The following is a 21,883-nucleotide window of genomic DNA, read 5'->3' on the forward strand; positions in this document are numbered from 1 at the left end:
AAATTTTATTTGCTTTTGGTTATTTTTGTTTTAATTTTATGAAATCTTACCTGTTTGCTTGCTTGTTTGTATGTTTTTAATGCTTTTGCCATTTACTTTTATTAATTTAGTAGTTCTTGATATGAGAGTGTATTCCTTTATATATAGCTCTGGAAAAAAATTATTGACCACTTAAACATTATGAGTTTCTTTAATTTAACTAAATAAAAAACCTCTGGAATAAAATCAAGAGGAAGATGGATGATCACAAGCCATCAAACCAAACTGAACTGCTTTAATTTTTGCACCAGGAGTGAGTAGCATAAAGTTATCCAAAAGCAGTGTGTAAGACTGGTGGAGGAGAACATGATGCCAAGATGCATCATTAAAAAACTATTTCAGCCATTTCTCATTTTCTGCAAATAAATAAATGCTCTAAATGACAATATTTTTATTTGTAATTTGGGAGAAATGTTGTCTGTAGTTTATAGAATAAAACAACAATGTTCATTTTACTCAAACATAAACCTATAAATAGCAAAATCAGAGAAACTGATTCAGAAACTGAAGTGATCTCTTACTTTTTTTCAAGGCTGTATATTTTGACTGTGAATTGCTGTGTTTTTGTGCCCTCTAGTGAGCAGTGAAGGATATTATGGGATATTTTAGGTCTTGTAAGGAAACATGTCGGTGAGTTTCAGTTTAACTCGGGGGTTTGGTCTCTGGAAAAGGGAGATATGTTTGTGAAAGCGAGCAGCAGAAGATTAAATCTGAGAGTGAAGATCTGGATCACCGCCTCGCTTCAGCTGATGGTCTGTAAACTTCATTTCTCTCGGTTTTTAGGGGTTTTTAGACTCGGGTTCAGTTTTCTCCTGTTTTAAGCAGGAAAACAGCGCTGCTTCTGCTGCTTTTAGAAATATGATCCTGTGAGGAAGTTGTATCTGTACCGCAGAAGCTGTGGATTAATCCAGCTGTGTTTCCTGCAGACCTGTGCAGCGCTTCACCTCAGCTCCTCTTCCTCCTTCTCCTCCAGCACACCTGAAGACCTGCTCACAGGTAACATAACTAGATAACTCGCTTAGATAACTAGCTTCTGCTGGAGATCAAAACAAGTGAAGGCATGGCTAGAATTAACCCTTCCAGTGCTTAAAAAACATAAGTTTTATTTTTTTATATATATATTTAACTGTCCCTTGCACATATATATATATATATATATATATATATATATATATATATATATATATATATATATATATATATATATATATATTTTTTTTTTTTTTTTAGTGTTCAATACAGTTTAACATGTGGTGCTTTGAATAGTAAAATCTAATATACCAGTGTTTTACAACCCTGTTGCTGGAGGAATCTTAGTGGTTCACTGGGGGAAAAAAATAAACTCACATTTCCCAACGCCCTTTTAACAAATTGCCATATATATTTACATATATACAGCTCTGAAAGAAAAATGAGAGACCACTTCAGTTTCTGAATCAGTTTCTCGGATTTTGCTATTTAGAGGTATTTAGAGGTTTAGAGAAGTTTGAGTAAAATGAACGTTGTTGTTTTATTCTATATAATAAAAATATTGTCATTTTGAGCATTTGTTTGCAGAAAATAAGAAACAGCTGAAATAACAAAAAATGCAGAGCTTTCAGACCTCAAATAATCCAAAGAAAACAAGTTTATATTTATAAAGTTTTAAGAGTTCAGAAATCAATATTTGGTGCAATAACCCTGGTTTTTAATAACAGTTTTCATGCATCTTGCCATGTTCACCTCCACCAGTCTTACACACTGCTTTTGAATAAGTTTATGCTACTCACTCGTGGTGCAAAAATGCAAGCAGTTCAGATAGATAGATAGATAGATAGATAGATAGACAGACAGACAGACAGACAGACAGACAGACACTTTATTGATCCCTGAGGGGAAATACTACACATCCAGCAGCAGGTATGTATAGTACACAAAGTTACAAAAAGTAAGCTAAATGAGAAATATTGAATTGCACCCTAAAATATAGCAAACTAATCACCCCAACTTACTATATTAAGTTTCTTGTTAAAAGTTGGTCCAAATAAATAATCTGTGTTGGCAAAATTTACATATTGTAATTAACCCTAGTCCAGGCCATGCCAACTACACTGCACATGCTCAGTTTGACCCTTTATTTGATCGGGGTCTATGGAGCAATGCTAATCACACTATTTGCATATTGGGTGTGTCCTTCTACCTCTCATTCACCATCAGTGTGTAAGCATTCTTCACAAGCTGCCTTCTCTTGGAATTTGCATATTTGTTATATAACAGTAACTGCCTGGCCTCAGTGTTGAAGCTCGTAAGAGCAGGTTACTACATTCTGTGTTGCCAAGTCAGTCTGGTTACATTTGCGTTAATTGCAATAGTTTTACATAACTGACAATAAGGTGGATATGTGATAGTCATAAATTCCAATTACCCCAATGCTATGTTAAATTAACAAAAGTATAGCGCTGCACCCACTAAATGATTTTGATTCATGTAAAACAATTTATTGGTGCAACTTATTTTTTTAGTTGGTTCTAAAGGATGGTCAGCAAAACTTGCAATACACAGATCAGGCCATCAAAAGACACAAATTACATTTTTAAGTTGGTGATATTTAATATTTAAAGTTTTAATACATATGATCTGGGCTAAAGATTTCTGGTTGGCACAACTGCGTGTTTTTTTTTTATTTTTTCAAAAGTTAAAAGACTGAGTTGGTCTCAAAACTCAAAAATGTAGTGCAGTAAGTTGCCTTAATATTTTGAGTTTTCTTAACTTTTTTATTTTTACAGTGTGCACTCTAAAAAACAGAGGTACGATATGAGTACTTTTTTGTACTCAAAGGTACATTCTTTATAATTGTACCCTCAAAGGTACAATATTGGTCTTTACAGGGTCAGATTTGTTCCCTTTGAAGTACAAAGTGTTTTCTAACAGCAATAAGTACAAATTTGTACCATTTAACCAGCAGCCAAAGGGTACATTCAGTATTCTGTATCACTGCACTAATAAACAATATTTATTTTAATTGCACATTTTTTATTTGAAAGCCAGACAATTTTGGATCATCAAGTTCTTGACACATATTTAGTTGATGATAATGTTTATAATCTTTATAATCTTTACTGGCACAAAAATATGGGTACAAAAAAGGACTTTCCCTGAAAGGTACTTTTTTGTACCTCAATATAAGGTACAGCCCCAGCGACAAGCTTTGTACTCTTTTAAGTACAAATCTGTACTTATATTTCTTAGTGTGTGTGCATAAAGTGAGGATAACTGATGTCAGCCATACAGAAAGTGCAAATACACAGTTATATAATAATTTAAATTCAGCAGTGCAAAAGATATGTAAACAGTAGATGGATGAACTAGTGAATGAACTACTAGTGCAAAATAGGGTAGAACTGTAAAAATAGTGTTATAGGCATCAGCAAGACTGAGAGTGTGTCCATAGATGGGGGTGTGTTCATGTGTGGCCAGAATTATTATATTGCCGGAATGAAAAAGTGTCACAGATGCTTTAGTTTGCTGTGCTGAGATGAGTTGAACAGTCTTATGGCCTGAGGGACAAAAGACTTTCGGAGTCTGTCTGTGGAGCAGGACTGGGACAGCAGTCTGCCGCTGAATGAGCTCCTCTGCCTGGTGATGGTGCTGTGCAGAGGGTGGTGAACATTGTCCATGATGTTCAGCAGCTTGCTGAGGGCTCTCCTCTCTGCCAGTGGTGTTAAGGACTCCAGCTCTAATCCCAGCACAGAACCAGCTTTCCTCACCAGCCTGTCCAGTCGTCCAGCGTCCCTCTTGCTGATGCTTCCTCCCCAACACACTACACCACAGACTGGTAGAACATCAGCAGGAGTTTCTGGCAGAAGGACCCAAGCCTTCTGAGGAAGTACAGTCTGCTCTGTGCCTTCCTGTAGAGGGAGTCAGTGTTCACTGACCAGTCCAGCCTATCGTCCAGGTGCACACCAAGGTATCTGTAGGATTTGACCACCTCCACATCGACCCCCTGGATGGAGATTGGCTGCTGAGCAGAGAGCCTGGACCTCCTGAAGTCTATGCACATCTCCTTGGTTTTGGAGATGTTCAGCTGCAGATGGTTCATCTTGCACCACATCACAAATTCCTCAACCAGGTTTCTGTACTCCCTCTCATCACCATTACGCACACACCCCACGATTGCAGTGTCGTCAGAGAACTTCTGCATGTGGCATGACTCCGAGTGGTATTTAAAGTCTGATGTGTACAGGGTGAACAGGACTGGAGAGAGAACAGTCCCCTGTGGTGCTCCTGTGCTGCTGATCACTGTGTCAGAGGAGCAGTCCCTGATCCTGACATGCTGTGGTCTCTCAGTAAGGTAGTCAGTGATCCAGTTGACCAGGTGCATGTCCACCTCCATCTTCATTAGCTTGTCTCTCTGCAGTAGGGGCTGGATGGTGTTGAAGGCACTGGAGAAGTCGAAAGAAGTTCAGCTTGGTTTGATGGCTTGTGATCATCCACCTTCCTCTTGTTTATATTTCAGAGGGTTTTTTTTATTTGGTAAAATCAAAGAAACCCATCATTTTTAAGTGGTCTCTTACTATAATCTGTACCTACAGAGCATTCATTACTCTGTAGGTAGAATTATAGATACTATAATTTAAAATACTTCTGTAGAAGCTGAAGAATCAACTCAAGCTTTTTACCCTGTAAGTAAAAGTGTAAAAGTACTGGTTTTAAAACCACTTAAAGTATAAAAGTATACAAAACACATTTTCTTTCTAAAAGTCATAATGACTATAATGCTAAAATATTAAAACGTGAACGTGTGCAGGTGTGATGGATCACAGTATAAACCAATAGGGAGTCGGAATGGTATATGTTTATACTTCTCTACATCCAATCACAATCAGATTCACTCTATCTGGATGGAGAGATTTATCTGGATGGGGGTTTTATTGAACGATGAGAAGCCGGAATTTAAAAAACGAGCTGAAATGATATAGGACAGTGTGTACCCTGTGGGGATTAGTTTCTTCACACCTGGCTGTAGTAATCAGATGCTACAGAGGGTGATCTGGATCAGGTGTGTCGGATTAAAGCTGAACGTAACCTGAGACGAGTGTTGGATCGTTAGCAGGGTTGAGCGTGAGTCATGTGTTATACATATATATAAATAACTTATAGAAATCTTTATTTTTTATTAACTTCTCAGTAATGAAGACCAGCCGACAGCCTCGGATCGTGGTGGTCGGCGCTGGTGTCGCTGGACTTGGAGCAGCAACCAGGCTGAAGGAGCTGGGCTTCACTGACCTCACTGTGGTTGAAGCTTCGGACACTGTTGGCGGCAGAGTAGCAAAATCCAAAATAGGTAAGATCTACACCCTCTACATCCATATACAGCTCTGGAAAAAATGAACAGACCACTTCAGTTTCTGAATCAGTTTATCTGATTTTGCTATTTATAGGTTTATGTTTGAGTAAAATGAACATTGTAGTTTTATTCTATAAACTACAGACAACATTTCTCCCAAATTCCAAATAAAAATATTGTAATTTAGAGCATTTATTTGCAGAAAATGAGAAATGTCTGAAATAACAAAAAAGATGCAGAGCTTTCAGACCTCAAATAATGCAAAGAAAACAATGAGCTCATATTCATAAAGATTTAAGAGTTCAGAAATCAATATTTGATGGAATAATCCTGGTTTTTAATCACAGTTTTCGTGCATCTTGGCATCATGTTCTCCTCCACCAGTCTTACACACTGCTTTTGGATAACTTTATGCTACTCACTCCTGGTGCAAAAATTCAAGCAGTTCTGCTTGGTTTAATGGCTTGTGATCATCCATCTTCCTCTTGACTATATTCCAGAGGATTTCAGTCTGTGTAAAGGTGATGTGACAATGAATCTGATCTGATTTGGTTTCTAAAACATCAAGAAACTATCATTGTATCAAGCAATTGAGCAACTGCAGGATCTGAGTTCTGCAAGAATTAGTTTGGTGAAAGAGGAAATTCTTCTAATCACATGATCTGGATTTCACTTCTCATGTTTTTCTTGACCTGCACTGACTCGTCACATGACTTCAAAAATAAAGAACTGAATACTGAAATCACTGAATATTGCCACATATCACTTTTGCCAATATGCTCTGGTTCGTGGGAGTTTGTGAAATGTTTAGATTTTTCATTAGATTCAAACAAATGAGACAAAAATATTAGACATGCTCGTTTAATCATTTATTTTATTGTTGATGATTATGGCTTACAGCCAATGAAAACTCAAAAAATCAATGTCTTAGAAAGCTAGAATATTATATATTAAGACCAATTGGTCCTTTTGGTATCAGTGTGGCCAGTGTACCAAGTCCTGCTGGAAAATGAAATCCTCATCTTCATAAAAGTTGTCAGCAGCAGACGGAAGCATGAAGTGCTGTAAGATTTTGTGGGGAAACAAAACTGCACTGACTTTAGACTTGATAATAAAACACAGTGGATCAACACCAGCAGATGACAGACATGTCTCTCCAAACCATCACTGTCCAAACTATCACGTCCAAAGTCAGTGCAGTTTTGTTTTCCCACAAAATCTTCCAGCACTTCATGTTTCCCTCTGATACAGACAACTTTTGTGGAGATGTGGATTTTATTTTCCAGCAGGACTTGGTACACTGCCCACACTGCCAAAAGCACCAACTGTTCTTATATAATACTCTAATTTTCTGAGATACTGATTTTTGGGTTTTCATAGGCTGTAAGCCATAATCATCCATAGCCATGCATTTATGCATAGTAAATACTTGTTAATGTTTTACAACTTAGTATTTACAACCTAATTGCTATTAATAAACCATTTAAAATCCTCCTTATAAGGGAGTCTTATTACTTCTTGCTCATATATATTTGAGGAATATCAAGATTTTTTTTTACAATACTGAAAGGGTTAAGAAACTTTGAATCACTACAGTATAGATTTATCTTGGTTTTTGTTTGTAATAGACAGACAGACAGACAGATAGACAGACAGACAGACAGACAGAAAGATAGATAAATAGATACTTTATTGATCCCAGAAGGAAATTCTGGACATCCAGTAGAAGGTATACATAGTATACAGACATTACAAAAGAGGGATAAGATAGAATGTTACAGATAAAATTATAATAAGAAATAAAAGTAGAGTCTTTTAATGTGTGTTTGTGTGTGTAATGGAGGTAGTGTAGTTAAACAACAATGAACTATATATATATATATATATATATATATATATATATATATATATATATATATATATATATATATATATATATATAAAATTTAGCAGTGCAAATTTGTAGAGATATACTCAGTGAACAATATATAAACTAGTAGTGCAAATGTAGTGTAAAACTATAAAAATATTATAACAGGGATCTCGGTGGGTGTTTCCATTAAGTGTCCAGAGTGGCCGGAATGTAAAAGTGCCACAGAGTTATTAATCCAGTATGTAACTGTATCTGTTTTGCACAGGAAAGGTCTGGGTGGACACTGGCGCTCAGTATATTCACGGTGCATCTGTAGAAAACCCAATATACTGTCTTCTAAATACGTCTGGCCTCCTGAGCCAGGTCCCTCCTGATGAAGGAAGCACCGTGTACTACAGGCGTGATGGACAGAGGCTCAGTGAGGACCTGGCTGATCGGGTGTACGAGGCCGGGGAGGGAATCTTTCGGCAGCGTGGGAATAACTCCGGGAGGAGTTTAGGAGAGCACTTCGCAGAGGCAGCTCAGGCTTTTGTTGAGGGCTGGCAGGCTGAGGAGAAGAAGAGCGTGCAGGGCGTTCTGGCTTTGGTTGGGAAGGATTACCTGATCAATATTGCAGCATCAGACCTTCATAGAGTCTCTGTAGATTCCTGGCAGTATTACACCAACATGGGGGACGACCTGAATGTGGAAGGGTAAGTTGTACATTTATATTAGACAATATTTCAATTCAATTAAACATATTGGGCTTTTTTTCATCGGGCGTCATCATCAGCGTGTTGTTGTGTTTGTTAGTATAGTGAGGGCACAAAAAATAAAGCATGAACTAATTCTCCTTATTAATCATGGGTGTGTTCAATTTTGGTCGTAACGTGAAATAACCCAATCAGTGTGCCAGTCGTCATTCCCTTTAAGAACCAGGTGAGCTCTGACTTTGGCGCATTCGTATCTTAACAGCGCAGTGTTTTTGTGCATCTTAGCAGAGACAGATACTGACCTGCTCGTACATGCTGTGAAGATACACCAGCAGCTCATTTAAAGGAACAGTAATGTTATTTTATTCTTTATTCTGTTTATTGTGTGTTGTTATGTGTGTGTCTGTGTTAAAACGAGCAGGGGTGTACAAGTGCTGGGAACACCAATAGAAATGGACTGTTGTCTGGATTTTAATCAGTCAGTGGCGCCCCTGTGTTTACCACCAGCTGTGTTTTTCCACCACTGAACACACCTCACTTCCAGACCACCACGACCATCAGTGTAGATTGAATTGTAGATTAATTCTATTCTTATTCTTGATCCACATTGAAGGCATTACCATTTACAGTGGACAGTGCAGTGATCGTGACAGGTGGTGTTTAATTAGGATTGTCTGTGTATTTAGACAAGCGATTCTGGCAAAACTCACTACTAATGTCCACATTCAACATAGCATTTGACCATTGACAACAAGGTTGTGAGTTTGATACCTGGGTTTGGATGCACAGACAGGTTAAAGTTGGAGGCCAAATGCTATGTATGTATGGTGTATATGGTTGTCTTGTTGTTTTGTCAGTGTAGCAAACAAGAGATTTTTTCAGTTTTTATAAATACACCGCTTTTCAAATGATTATGCAAATTATATTTTTCCCTGACTTTCCTAAATGGTCGATGCAAATGACTGTCAGTATAATAAAAGTCATCACCTGTTAGAGTATAAATCAAATTTTATTGAACAAACCTCCCGATGATAACAGTATATTCATCGGAAAAAAAAAATGCACTGTTCCAAATTATTATGCACAGCAGAGTTTCAAAACATTTTATAGGTTGTAAAGAACTGAAAATGGTCATTTGTTGAATTTGCAGCATTAAACGGTCACATTCACTGAAATCAAAAGCTATTTCAAAAACATACTAACAGGCCAAGTTACATGCTAACAAAGGAACCCTTCTTTGATATGACCTTTACTTGTCCAAGGCGTTGCGCTATTTGACGCTTTTCAGCAGCAGAGAGATCCTTTTTCTTTCCCATGTTGCTTGAAACCTGTGGCCTGCTAAATAATGTGGAACATTCTTCTTAAATAGTTTTACTTTAATTGGGCAAACCTTCACCTGGCAAACTAATTATCATCACAGGTGTCTGAGATTGATAGATGGATGGATGGATGGATGGATGGATGGATGGGTGGGTGAATGGATGGATGGATGGATGGATGGATGGATGGATAGATAGATAGATAGATAGATAGATAGATAGATAGATAGATAGATAGATAGATAGATAGATAGATAGATAGATAGATAGATAGATAGATAGATAGATAGATAGAAATTTAAGCATCCAGCAGCAACAACACAATACAATAAGAAACAGATTCAAACATAAATTAAAACAAAGAAGAATAGAAAATATATAAGGCTACAAAAAACGTACTATACAAGGTAAGGATCTATCTGTAAACGGAGCAGTGCAGTAGATGTTGCTAATGGTCATTAAATAATTAAATAATTAACAGAGCAAAGTGCAGTGTGCAATGACATTGATTATGAAAGTGACTGATGTGACATAGAAATATAATATAAATATGCATCTGTAACAAATATAGTTCTAAAAAGAGAATGTGAATATATGAATACCCAATCATGAGTAAAGTGTTAGTGTAAATAATTAAGTGGTTGAGTAATAATGTCCATGTGGGGTGACTGAATTAAACTCAGTCGGCAGCAGCATCCCGTTCCCGATGGGAGGAGTTAAAGAGTCTGATGGCTCTCGGGATAAAGGATTTTCTGAGTCTGTCTGTTGTGCAGCTCTGTGACAGTGGGTGACTATCATTGTTCATGATAGAAAGCAGTTTATCCAAAGTCCTTCTCTCAGCTATTGTAACCAGAGAGTCCAGCTCCATTCCAACCACTCCCCCGGCCCTCCTGACCAGCTTGTCCAACCGTGATGCATCTCTCCTCTTCATGTTGACTACCCAGCACACCACAGCGTAGAAGAGAATGCTGGCCACGATTGACTGGTAGAACATCTGCAGAAGCTTCTTACAGATGTTAAAGGACCGCAGTCTCCTCAGGAAATAGAGCCGGCTCAGTGATGCAAAGAGCCCTAAGACACAATACCATCCATGATGTTAATTGAGAAACAAAAAAAAATCTTTACGAAACTTAAATCCAATTTGAATAATCGGTGTATAGAAATTCGAAATTCCAAGTATTAATTGCATGTCCTCGTTGATGTTTGCCTGTTTCAGCTGCATGTTTCAGATGGTGGAGAAGTTGGCTGAGGATGTCCCTAAGGAGCGTCTGCTGCTGAATAAAGCAGTGTCTAAGATCGAGTGGGATGGATCTTTCTCCGGTACAGACAGTCAGGTGTATCCTGTACGAGTGCTGTGTGGAGATGGAGGGGAGATTCTGGCAGATCATGTGATCGTCACTGTCTCTCTTGGTAAGTAGCTCGATCCAAATAAATATACTCCTTTTATTTGAGCTAAACTGCCGATAAGGCGCAGTTTAATCTGATATATATGAGCCAAATAAGGCTAATTACCACAGCTGTGAACAAACACTGTCTCTGCTGCTCCATGCTGTTTACACACTGAGTGCGATATGTGCAGTGTTCACTGCTCCCGACTGGGAATTCTGTCTGTTTAACACGTGTACATCTATGTGTACAACATTAGCTTTACACTGCACAGATATACTGTACGGGCTGGAACACAGAATCTTTTCACTATATTTACTTTCATGCTCTCACGCCAGACAGCTCTGACCAATCAGAGGAGACAACATGCTTGCGTTGTTTTTTTGGTGCGCATTTTGGTGCGTTTAGGTTTATGCATGTGTGAAACCAAACCAAACAGAGGGAGAAACACTCCAAATTAATGAACTCATCAACTTATCCGGACCATAGTAACCAACTACAGGTGTGAAAAGCCTTTATTTAATTTCCCAACATGGGTTAATTTATGAGCCAGTCAGCATGCTTATGTGGGGTGCACATGTTCCAAATCTTTATGCAAGTGATGTTTTTCTCAAATTTTCTTAAATGGTAATGCAAATGACAGTCAGGTTTTTAAGTCATGAACCGTTTAGCACAGGGGTGTCCAAACTTTTTTTGTTGGGGACCAGAAGGAGAAATATATTTGAAGTCACGGACCACAGACTCTGTAATAAAACAAATAATGAAATATACCACTTTAAATAATACATTTTCCTGATTATTTCATTTACACATCATTTTACTTGACTTACTATCTTTGCCAGTGTTGTGTAAACTAAGATTTTTCAAATTGATGTTTCATTTCATGATGTCTCTTAATATTAAACTCCTTAAAAACTTTTAGACTCTTTGGCCCGTTTTTCTGCGCTAAAACTGCGCACTCTCTCCGCTTTTAGACTCTTTGGCCCGATTTTCTGCTCTAAAACTGCGCACCTTCGCCGCTTTTAGACTCTTTGGCCCGATTTTCTGCTCTAAAACTGCGCACCTTCGCCGCTTTTAGACTCTTTGGCCCGTTTCTGACACCTAGCGTTCAAACTTTGAATCTCACATTATAAAAACCTGCTTAACAGCGGGCCAACTTTCATTCTATTTCTAAAATACCTCGCGGGCCGCTCCAAAAAAGGAAATGGGCCGCAAATGGCCCGCGGGCCGTAGTATGGACACCCCTGGTTTAGTATAAATCAAAATGTATTTAACAAACCTTCCAATGATGACAGTAATTAAAAAACAAACAAACTCAAAATGCATTGTTCCATATTATCAAGCAGGCCACAGGTTTCAAGCAATATGTGAAAGAAAATGGATGTCTCTGCTGCTGAAAAGCAGGAGTGTGCCTCGTGCCTTAGACAAGGCATGAAAACATTAGATATTTAATGAAAACTTAAGCTTGATCATCACACTGTGAAGAGATTTGTGGCTGATTCAGAGCACAGATGGGTTTGTGCAGATAAAGCCATTTTAAATTAGGGATGAAACAAATTGAACTGATGTCCAAATTCTGAAAACCGAAAACATTGTTGTGCAGATTTTCAATAATGTTTTTTTTTACTATTACAAAAATTATGTAGTTTAAATGTATGTTTCTTATGCTTTTTAAAGCAACAAAAAAGTAAATAAAAAATTAAGAATTAAAAATATTTATGGAGCACTGAACATTTTTAACAGCATAAATGCTATCAAAACAGAGTAAATTTTGACACTATACTGTATACTGTTTGCGATTGTTCTGTGTAAATTATTCTGTCACTTCATTTTTTATTTGCACAAATATGTAAAAAAAAGTTATTTTTTGCCATTTTGCAATTTATTTAGCTGAATATTCCATGCATCCATATTTAATGTACTTAAAATACTTTTCCATACTGAGTGCCGTTATTTTTATTGAAAATATGCCACAAGTCATCCAATCCAACTTGATTAAATTATGCTTTACGGTTCGGTCGGTGTTCTTTGGGCACTGATAATGTGCTCAATATATTAAAAAAGTTTTTTTTTTTTTCAATATGATAAGGAAATGTATTACAATACAACACAATTTTATCTTATTGATTAGCGCTTATCTAAAGTCATGCTTTAGAAAATCAGTTGGTCATAAATTCTGGGTACTACAAGGAAATAAAGCATAAAGAAACCTCTCTAAATGAACATTTCTGTGTTTATCAGGTTGTCTAAAAGCTCAGGCAGCCTCCCTCTTCAGCCCCAGCCTCCCAGCGGAGAAGATGGAGGTGATTGATAAGCTGAGTTTTGGTAATATTGCGAAGATCTTTCTGGAATATGAGGAAGCGTTCTGGGAGAGTGACGTCAGTCGGATCAGTCTTATTTGGGATGACGACTCTGTGGAATCTGTGTCCACCAATAAAACTCAGTGGCTGAAGCACGTGTCCCTGTTCACAGTCATGAAACCTCAGGAAAGGTAACTGCTGTGTAGAACCAGTAATTTAATATATATATAATGTGTTATTTTAAACTGTTTTAACCTCCTAAATCTACGGAGCCCCTAAAGGGATGTGGTGTATTTTTTTTTTTTACGTAGAAAGTGGTGAGCACCACTTACTAAGTTGTGAGCACCACATACTAAGTCGTAAGCACCACTTACTAAGTCATGAGCCCCACATACTAAGTCGTGAGCACCACTTACTAAGTCGTGAGCACCACATACTAAGTCGTGAGCACCACTTACTAAGTCGTGAGCACCACATACTAAGTCGTGAGCACCACTTACTAAGTCATGAGCACCACATACTAAGTCGTGAGCACCACTTACTAAGTCGTGAGCACCACTTACTAAGCCATGAGCACCACTTACTAAGTCGTGAGCACCAGATGATGGTAGCTAGCAAGCTATAGTTTAAACTGGCATATGTTCCACAGTGTATTGTGATTAACTAGCTAGGTTAGCTAATGTTATCTATATTTCAGTGTGAAATGTTTTAGCTAACGTTAGCTAGGTTAGCTAATGGTAACTACTTTATTTCAGTGGGGAATGTTTTAGCTAACGTTAGCTAGGTTAGCTAATGGTAACTACTTTATTTCAGTGGGGAATGTTTTAGCTAACGTTAGCTAGGTTAGCTAATGGTAACTACTTTATTTCAGTGGGGAATGTTTTAGCTAACGTTAGCTAGGTTAGCTAATGTAACTACTTTATTTCAGTGGGGAATGTATTAGCTAACGTTAGCTAGGTTAGCTAATGGTAACTACTTTATTTCAGTGGGGAATGTTTTAGCTAACGTTAGCTAGGTTAGCTAATGTAACTACTTTATTTCAGTGGGGAATGTATTAGCTAACGTTAGCTAGGTTAGCTAATGTAACTACTTTATTTCAGTGGGGAAATGTTTTAGCTAACGTTAGCTAGGTTAGCTAATGGTAACTACTTTATTTCAGTGGGGAATGTTTTAGCTAACGTTAGCTAGGTTAGCTAATGGTAACTACTTTATTTCAGTGGGGAATGTTTTAGCTAACGTTAGCTAGGTTAGCTAATGGTAACTACTTTATTTCAGTGGGGAATGGATTAGCTAACGTTAGCTAGGTAAGCTAATGGTAACTACTTTATTTCAGTGGGGAATGTTTTAGTTAACTTTAGCTAGGTTAGCTAATGTAACTACTTTATTTCAGTGGGGAATGTATTAGCTAACGTTAGCTAGGTTAGCTAATGTAACTACTTTATTTCAGTGGGGAATGTTTTAGCTAACGTTAGCTAGGTTAGCTAATGTAACTACTTTATTTCAGTGGGGAAATGTTTTAGCTAACGTTAGCTAGGTTAGCTAATGGTAACTACTTTATTTCAGTGGGGAATGTTTTAGCTAACGTTAGCTAGGTTAGCTAATGGTAACTACTTTATTTCAGTGGGGAATGTTTTAGCTAACGTTAGCTAGGTTAGCTAATGGTAACTACTTTATTTCAGTGGGGAATGGATTAGCTAACGTTAGCTAGGTAAGCTAATGGTAACTACTTTATTTCAGTGGGGAATGTTTTAGTTAACTTTAGCTAGGTTAGCTAATGTAACTACTTTATTTCAGTGGGGAATGTTTTAGCTAATGTTAGCTAGGTTAGCTAATGTAACTACTTTATTTCAGTGGGGAATGTATTAGCTAACGTTAGCTAGGTTAGCTAATGTAACTACTTTATTTCAGTGGGGAATGTTTTAGCTAACGTTAGCTAGGTTAGCTAATGTAACTACTTTATTTCAGTGGGGAAATGTTTTAGATAATGTTAGCTAGGTTAACTAATGTAACTACGTTATTTCAGTGGGGAAATGTTTTAGCTAACCTTAGCTAGGTTAGCTAATGTTATCTATATTTCAGTGTGAAATGTTTAAGCTAACATTAGCTAGGTTAGCTAATGGTAACTACTTTATTTCAGTGGGGAATGTAAGCTTGGGTGAAAGTAGCCGCTGTTTGGTGTGTGTGTGTGTGTGTGTGTGTGTGTGCCCAAAAGCTTTTTCTGTGCACATCTAATAAGAGTTAGCTGGCTATCGTTAGCTAACATTCTGAAATAAAGTAGTTACCATTAGCTAACCTAGCTAACGTTGGCTAAAACATTTCACACTGAAATAAAGTAGTTACCATTAGCTAACCTAGCTAATGTTAGCTAAAACATTTCACACTGAAATATAGATAACATTAGCTTACCTAGCTAGTTAATCACATTACACTGTGGAACATATGCCAGTTTAAACTATAGCTTGCTAGCTACCATTATCTGGTGCTCTCGACTTAGTAAATGGTGCTCACAACTCAGGAAGTGGTGCTCACGACTTAGTAAGTGGTGCTCATGACTTAGTATGTGGTGCTCACGACTTAGTAAGTGGTGCTCACGACTTAGGAAGTGGTGCTCACGACTTAGTAAGTGGTGCACACGACTTAGTAAGTGGTGCTTACGACTTAGTAAGTGGTGCTCACGACTTAGTATTTGGTGCTCACGACTTAGTAAGTGGTGCTCCTGACTTAGTATGTGGTGCTCACCACTTTCTACGTAAAAAAAAAAAAATACACCACATACCTTTAGGGGCTCCGTATAAATCCACAGACCCAGCAGATTGAAATTTGACTTTTGCATAATTCCTATATACAAATGCAGAAGAAATGAAAAAGCAGAAAGTATTGAAAGTGGGCGTGGCAGAATAAGGTGGATAATTGTTTCTGTTTGCAGGTTTGGAAACATTCTGATTGGTTGGTGTCCTGGAGATGTAGCTGACCTGATTGAAACCATGACAGAGGAAGAGTTATCCAGTGCCATCACTGAACATCTAAGAATTTTCACAGGTAAGTTAATCACAAATAAGTGTTTTCTAAAACCATAAAAAGGGCTTTTATTGCAAACATAAAACTAGAGTGAATGTAATAGATGGTGTTGCTAGGTGGTTTATAAGGTGTTGCTGTGAAAGGGTGTTGCTGTGTGGTTTATAAGATGTTGCCATGAAAGGGTCTTGCTTGGTGGTTAGTTGGTTGTTGCTGGGTGGATACCATGCTATACTTCAGTTTTTGGTTATTACGATGTTGTTAGACGGTTGCTAAGACATTGCTAGTTTACTGGTAGGTTATTGCCAATTTTATTGTAGGTTAGTGTAGGTTATTAAGCATTGCTAAGGTGTTGCTAGCTTGTTACTAAGGTGTTGCTAAATTGTTGCCAAGGTGTTTCTAAAATCTAGGTTTTGTTATGGGTAAGCTGGTTGTGCAGTTCTTGCAGAGACAGTGAATGGGATAGGTGGTGTTGCTAGGTGGTTGATAAGGTGCTGCTATGAAAGAGGTTTAGCTTGTAAGGGTGCTGTTTGGTGGATATCATGCTATACTTGAGTTTTAAGTTGTTAAGATGTTGGTAGATGGTTGATGTTTAATGGCATTGTGACATGTCGATAGATTGTAACTAAGGTATTGCTAGATTGTTGCTAAGGTGTTGTTATGGGTGTGTTTGTGTTTCTAGCTGGTTTTGCAGTTCGTGCAGAAACTGTGAGTGGGATAGGTGGTGTTGCTAGGTGTTTTTTTAAGTGTTGCTTTGATATAGGGGTTGTTTGCTGAGGTGTTGCTTGGTGGTTGATAAGGTATTGCTATGGAAAAGGTTCTGCTTGTAAAGGTGTTGCTTAGTGGTTGGTATGTTGTTGCTAGGTGGTTACCATGTTAATAGGAAGTTGCTAGGTGATATCTAAGACCTCTGTAGGTTGTTTCTATTGTAACATGTAGGTTATTAAGCATTGCTAAGGTATTGTTAGACTGTTGATATGCAGTTGCTATGGTAACAGGGCTATGGTGTTGCGATTTGATTGTTAAGGTGGTGGGTTCTAGCTGGTTGAGAAGGTGTTGCAATTTTGTTTAAATGTCTAAATGTTGGAGCCAAAAACATTTGTTTAAATGGTGTGAGTGTGAAATCATGCAGTTATGTTTAAGTATGAATCAAATTGTAATCTTAATGATTTTAAGCATAGCATAGCTTAGCATAGCATTGCTTAGCGTAGCATAGCAGCTAAGAAGCTACAACAACAGGAGAAGACCATGCTGGGTTCCTCTTCTACTTTCAGCTAAGAACAGAAAGCTGAGGCTGCAGTGGCCATAGGCTAAATAGATCCATGCTTTCTTAATTGTTATGATGATTGTCATTGTCTCTGTTTCTTTCCAGGAAATCTGAATATTCCTCCACCAAAGAGTGTTCTGCAAACACGGTGGCGTAGAAACAACTTCACCCGCGGTTCCTATACTTATATTCCTGTTGGTGTAGATGGCCAAGTCATGGATGTTCTGGCTCAGCCTTTAGTGGGCATTAAGAACCCCAGCAAGGTAACTAAATATAATCTTATGTTGAAACGACAAAGCTTTATTAATATTATATTAAAATAGACTTAACTGATGTGCATATTATAATATTATAGACTTAAGACTGGAGTCAGACTCCTGCAGTAAAAAGTAGATGAGTCTTTAATACTAAGGGCAAAAACAAGAGTATACACTGCAAAAAATCCACATAATATATGCAAATCAAAAACAAATATTTGTATATTAAAGCAGCACTAGGTAGGATTTCCTTGATTTTTAAAAAAGTAAAATTACAGTTTGAAACTCACTGCAGCGCTGCATTGAGGTGTAATAGGAGGAATAGCGGTGCTCTCGTGTCTGTGCCGGAGCTCCTCTGAGCTCAAACCAGACTCTGTAAGTTTTCCGAGGCGGCCGCGACCAACGCTCGCGAGAACTGCGACCTGCTTTCCGACCTTTAGTTCTAACAGTTCTACAAGGACTACTGGTTCATTCTTTACAAACTAACATACAGATACTCTGGCAGAAGCTGGAAAGAGACCGAATATGTCTGTGCAAGCCAGAAAGCGAGAAAAAGAAACTAATCCTCCTGAAACATTTATTACACTCTGCAACTGTAGGGGGAGCCCACAACCACAAAATCTCAATCCTACCTAGTCGAGCTTTAAGCAAAACAAATCTGCCAATGGGGTAAGCAAAATTTTCTTAGTAAGATTTCTTACAAAAAGCAATGGCAAAGTCTCGAAATGAGTGAAGTAACACATAAATCAAGAAAAAAGTCACTGTTTTTGGACACAAGAATCAGAATAACTTGATTGCTGCTTGATTGTGCTTTTTTTTTTTTTTGGTTCAAATTACTTAAAATAAGGTACAAATTCTAAGTAAGATATTTATCCCTAAAATAAGCAAAATAGTCTAACATTTACACACAATGCTTAGTAAGACAAAAAGTCTTATCAGAGAAGAAAATAAGATTTTTTGCCTTAAAATTGATACCAGAAAGAGAGAATAAACTGATACATTAGAGCCAAATCACGAAACAAAGACAAAATGCTGGCCAAAGCAAGTGTGAGGGAAATTGAGACTATTAACCTATTTAAAATGACGTATTTCATTGAACACTGTGCTCAAACTAAATGTATGATTTGAACATGTCCTATTTGCAGTGTCCTGTGTGATCACACATTTAATTCTCTCTTCCAGCCCATACCCTTTATGATAGTTTCACTTCCTTTTCTAAGAGAACATGACACCCTAGAATTTAAAACAAAATCTCACGCCTTTGGTCACGTTTTGTATGACTAGGCATAAATAAATGTACTTTCTTATTACAATGACTGGTTGGCTCAACTCAAATTATACTCATCGCAACTCAGTATCCCAATTTCTTCCACACAAGTACAACCATTTAGAATGTCCTAAAGAAGAAAGTCGTCACTGGTGTACTAAGGAACAAATGCTGAACAGGTAGATCAAGTAAAAACACAGCAGTAGATGACAAAATTATTATTTTTTGCTTGATTTTGTGCAGTTTTATATTAGATGTCCAGACATCATTTTTGTAGCCTAATGTACAGATGTTTAGGCCTGTGGATCATTGGTCGCAGTGTTTGTGTTTTAGTCTTTTGGAGATCTGTTCTTATTAAACATTTTTTCTTAAATAATAGGTGTCACATCCTGGTCTCGTCTCGTGTCTGTGTGTCTTCCCCACGTGACCTGTGCTCCCCTGTGTCTCCCGTCTCAGTACTTTTCCACCTGTTTCTCATTTGTTGCTCCGCCCCTTCCCCAGGTGTTTCTAATTATAGTGTTTCCTGTTTCTTTAAATAGCCCTCGTCTACCACTTTGTCTCCATCGGTCTTTGCACTAACCCCTGTTGTTTGTTCCTCCGTGTCTCTTTGTGATTTCAGCCTTAGCCCTAGCCATAGTTCCTTGTTTACATCTTCTTGTTTCTTGTTCCCTTTAGTTCCCTGCTTAGTTTATTTATTCTTGTCTAGTGTAGTTTTTCCCTGTCTAGTTTAGCCTCTTGTTAGTTTTTCCTTGTATATATCCCTGCCTTGTTTAGTATTGTATTTATTCAGTCCCTCGTTTGTTTCTTTGTTTATTTACTCCCAGTTTATTTTGCTATTTATTATCTCTTGTTGGTTTAGTTGATGTTCTCTGGTTTCTCTCGTTTGTTTTGGTTTTTGGTTATTTGTTTATCTAGTTTAATTTATTTAGTTCACTCCCTTGATCCTTGTATATATCTCCCTGTTTTATGTTTAAGTGTTTACTTGTTTCTCGTTTCCTGGTTTATTTATATTTATTTATTAAATTATTGTTTATTGATTTCACCCTACCTGCACTTGTGTCCGCCTCCTCGTCTCCCAGCCTGGGTCTACGTGACAATAGGTCTATGCTTCTTTAGTGTTGCAATGTTGATTAACATCATTCTTAATAGATTTTGCTCATTCAAACAGCCTGAAAATGTTTTAGAAAAGCTCCGTTTTAAAAAATGTCGGGTTAAAATTGGGCTCGGGAAGAACGTGCACAGGCTTGGGTCGGGTCAGGCTGGATATTTTGGGCCTGATCTACGGTCTAATGGGAAGGGAAAAGACTGAGTTTGGGACTACAGTGTATAGTCAGTCTAAAAATACAGAAAGATCATGTTTATTTGAAAAAAAAAATGAGTAAAAGGAGAATATTTAAAATATGTTCACTTTTTTCATAAAAAAAAAAGACCTGTAAAGATTTTAATATAATTCAATGATTTGTTTCTTGTTTCAGGATCTTCAAGTTCTGTTTTCTGGAGAGGCGACTATAAAGACTCAGTACAGCACAGTGCAGGGAGCTCTCCTCTCAGGACACAGAGATGCAGAGCGACTGGCACAGCTTTATGGTAGAACAGCGCCACCTGCTGTTCACTGTAACAATCACACTTAAATGAATTCATGTATTTATGTTTTTCAGGGACTTTATTACACTTGTACATCTGTGTAATGCTCCTCAGTGCCAAAGGTGTGAAAATTATCTCCAATTATTACTCTGTAATAGATAGTATAGATACTTTGGGTTTAAAATGCTTCTGTAGAATTTAAAGTATCAAATTAAGCTTTTTACTCTTTAAGTAAAGGTGTTTAAAAAGGTACTGGTTTCAAAACTTCTTAAAGTATAAAAGTAAATGTAATGTAAGTGGTAAAAAATAAAGCTATTAAGAAAAAAAAGCTTAGGCCACGCCCACAGAGTCCTATAGTGCATTACCCCCCCCCCTCCCCAAAACACATTTTTTAAAGCCATAATGACTATAAGTGTTTCAGCTGCATATATGCTGATTGTAAATGAATGTATTTTAGTAGAATGTAAATATATTAAAGAAGTTTAGTTGGACTGTAGTTTATCTGGAGTTCTCTTGAGTCTCTGAACGGATCATCTTCATACTAGGCTACATACGTCTGCTATGTTCTTTTACATTTACTGACAGTATTAAAACACTGACATTGTGATTAAAACTCATTTTAAAGGTTTTAAAGACAAACCCATTTTAAAATTAAGCTCTTTTCTCAATAAACTGTTCATTTGGTATCTGTTCATTTTCATCATTTTGTGTCTAATGTAATATTTTACATATTCATGTCATATATTAACCTTAAACTAGACGACACAGCTAAACACAGAATTTTATAATATATATCAATTGAATTAATTAATTTAATTTATTAAACATTGAGTGGGAGGGTTATTTATTATCACAGTTTTGATCAAAACTTGATACACTATTGGTTTTGTCTTCAACATTTTATGCAAAATAATGAGACATTTTACACATAATCACCTCTAAAAGTGTTGGAACAGTAAGGTCAATCCTCAATGTCAGACCCAAAACTTTAATATATACAGTTCTAACAAAAAAATAAGAGACCACTTCAGTTTTTGAATCAGTTGCTATCATTTTGCTATTTATAAGTTTATATAGGTTTTGTATAAAATGAATATTGTTGTTTTATTCTATAATTTGTATTTTTTTTCAATATTGTCATTTAGAGCATTTATTTGCAGAAAATGAGAAATGGCTGAAATTACAAAAAAGATGCAGAACTTCAAATAGTGCAAAGAAAACAAGTTAACATTCATAAAGATTTAAGAGTTCAGAAATCAATATTTGGTGGGAAAATCTGTTTTTTAATCTCAGTTTTTGTTCATGCATCTTGGCATCATGTTCTCCTCCACCAGTCTTACACACTGCTTTTGAATAACTTTACGCCTTTACTCCTGGTGCAAAAATTCAAGCAGTTCAGCTTGGTTTGATGGCTTGTGATCATCCATCTTCCTCTTGATTATATTTCAGAGGTTTTCAATTTGGTAAAATCAAGGAAACTCATTATTTTGGTCTTTTAAGTGGTCTCTTATTTTGTCCAGAGCTGTACTGTACTGAGTAATTTACAAACAATTCACTG

General features: G+C 37.0%; 1 protein-coding gene across 1 annotated transcript; it reads left to right on the forward strand.

The window, feature by feature from the left end:
* The first annotated feature begins 633 nt into the window (after positions 1-633).
* paox1 (polyamine oxidase (exo-N4-amino) 1) lies at positions 634-21,011 on the forward strand. Its single transcript, XM_022671033.2, has 9 exons — positions 634-791; positions 966-1,035; positions 5,207-5,362; positions 7,504-7,930; positions 10,466-10,659; positions 12,877-13,126; positions 15,862-15,974; positions 17,323-17,480; positions 20,217-21,011. The coding sequence occupies exons 1-9, from the start codon at positions 717-719 to the stop codon at positions 20,370-20,372; spliced, it is 1,599 nt and encodes a 532-aa protein (XP_022526754.2). The 5' UTR covers positions 634-716; the 3' UTR covers positions 20,373-21,011.
* Positions 21,012-21,883: the final 872 nt, after the last annotated feature.

The sequence above is a fragment of the Astyanax mexicanus genome, chromosome 12 (assembly GCF_023375975.1).
Source record: "Astyanax mexicanus isolate ESR-SI-001 chromosome 12, AstMex3_surface, whole genome shotgun sequence".
Taxonomy (NCBI): domain Eukaryota; kingdom Metazoa; phylum Chordata; class Actinopteri; order Characiformes; family Acestrorhamphidae; genus Astyanax; species Astyanax mexicanus.

Excerpts from the sequence above, each read along its gene's own strand:
- paox1 (XM_022671033.2), top strand. The coding sequence starts at position 717 with ATGTTTGTGAAAGCGAGCAGCAGAAGATTAAATCTGAGAGTGAAGATC. Across the intron at positions 792-965 it reads CCGCCTCGCTTCAGCTGATG|ACCTGTGCAGCGCTTCACCT; the intron begins GTCTGTAAACTT and ends TGTTTCCTGCAG. Across the intron at positions 1,036-5,206 it reads ACCTGAAGACCTGCTCACAG|TAATGAAGACCAGCCGACAG; the intron begins GTAACATAACTA and ends TTAACTTCTCAG.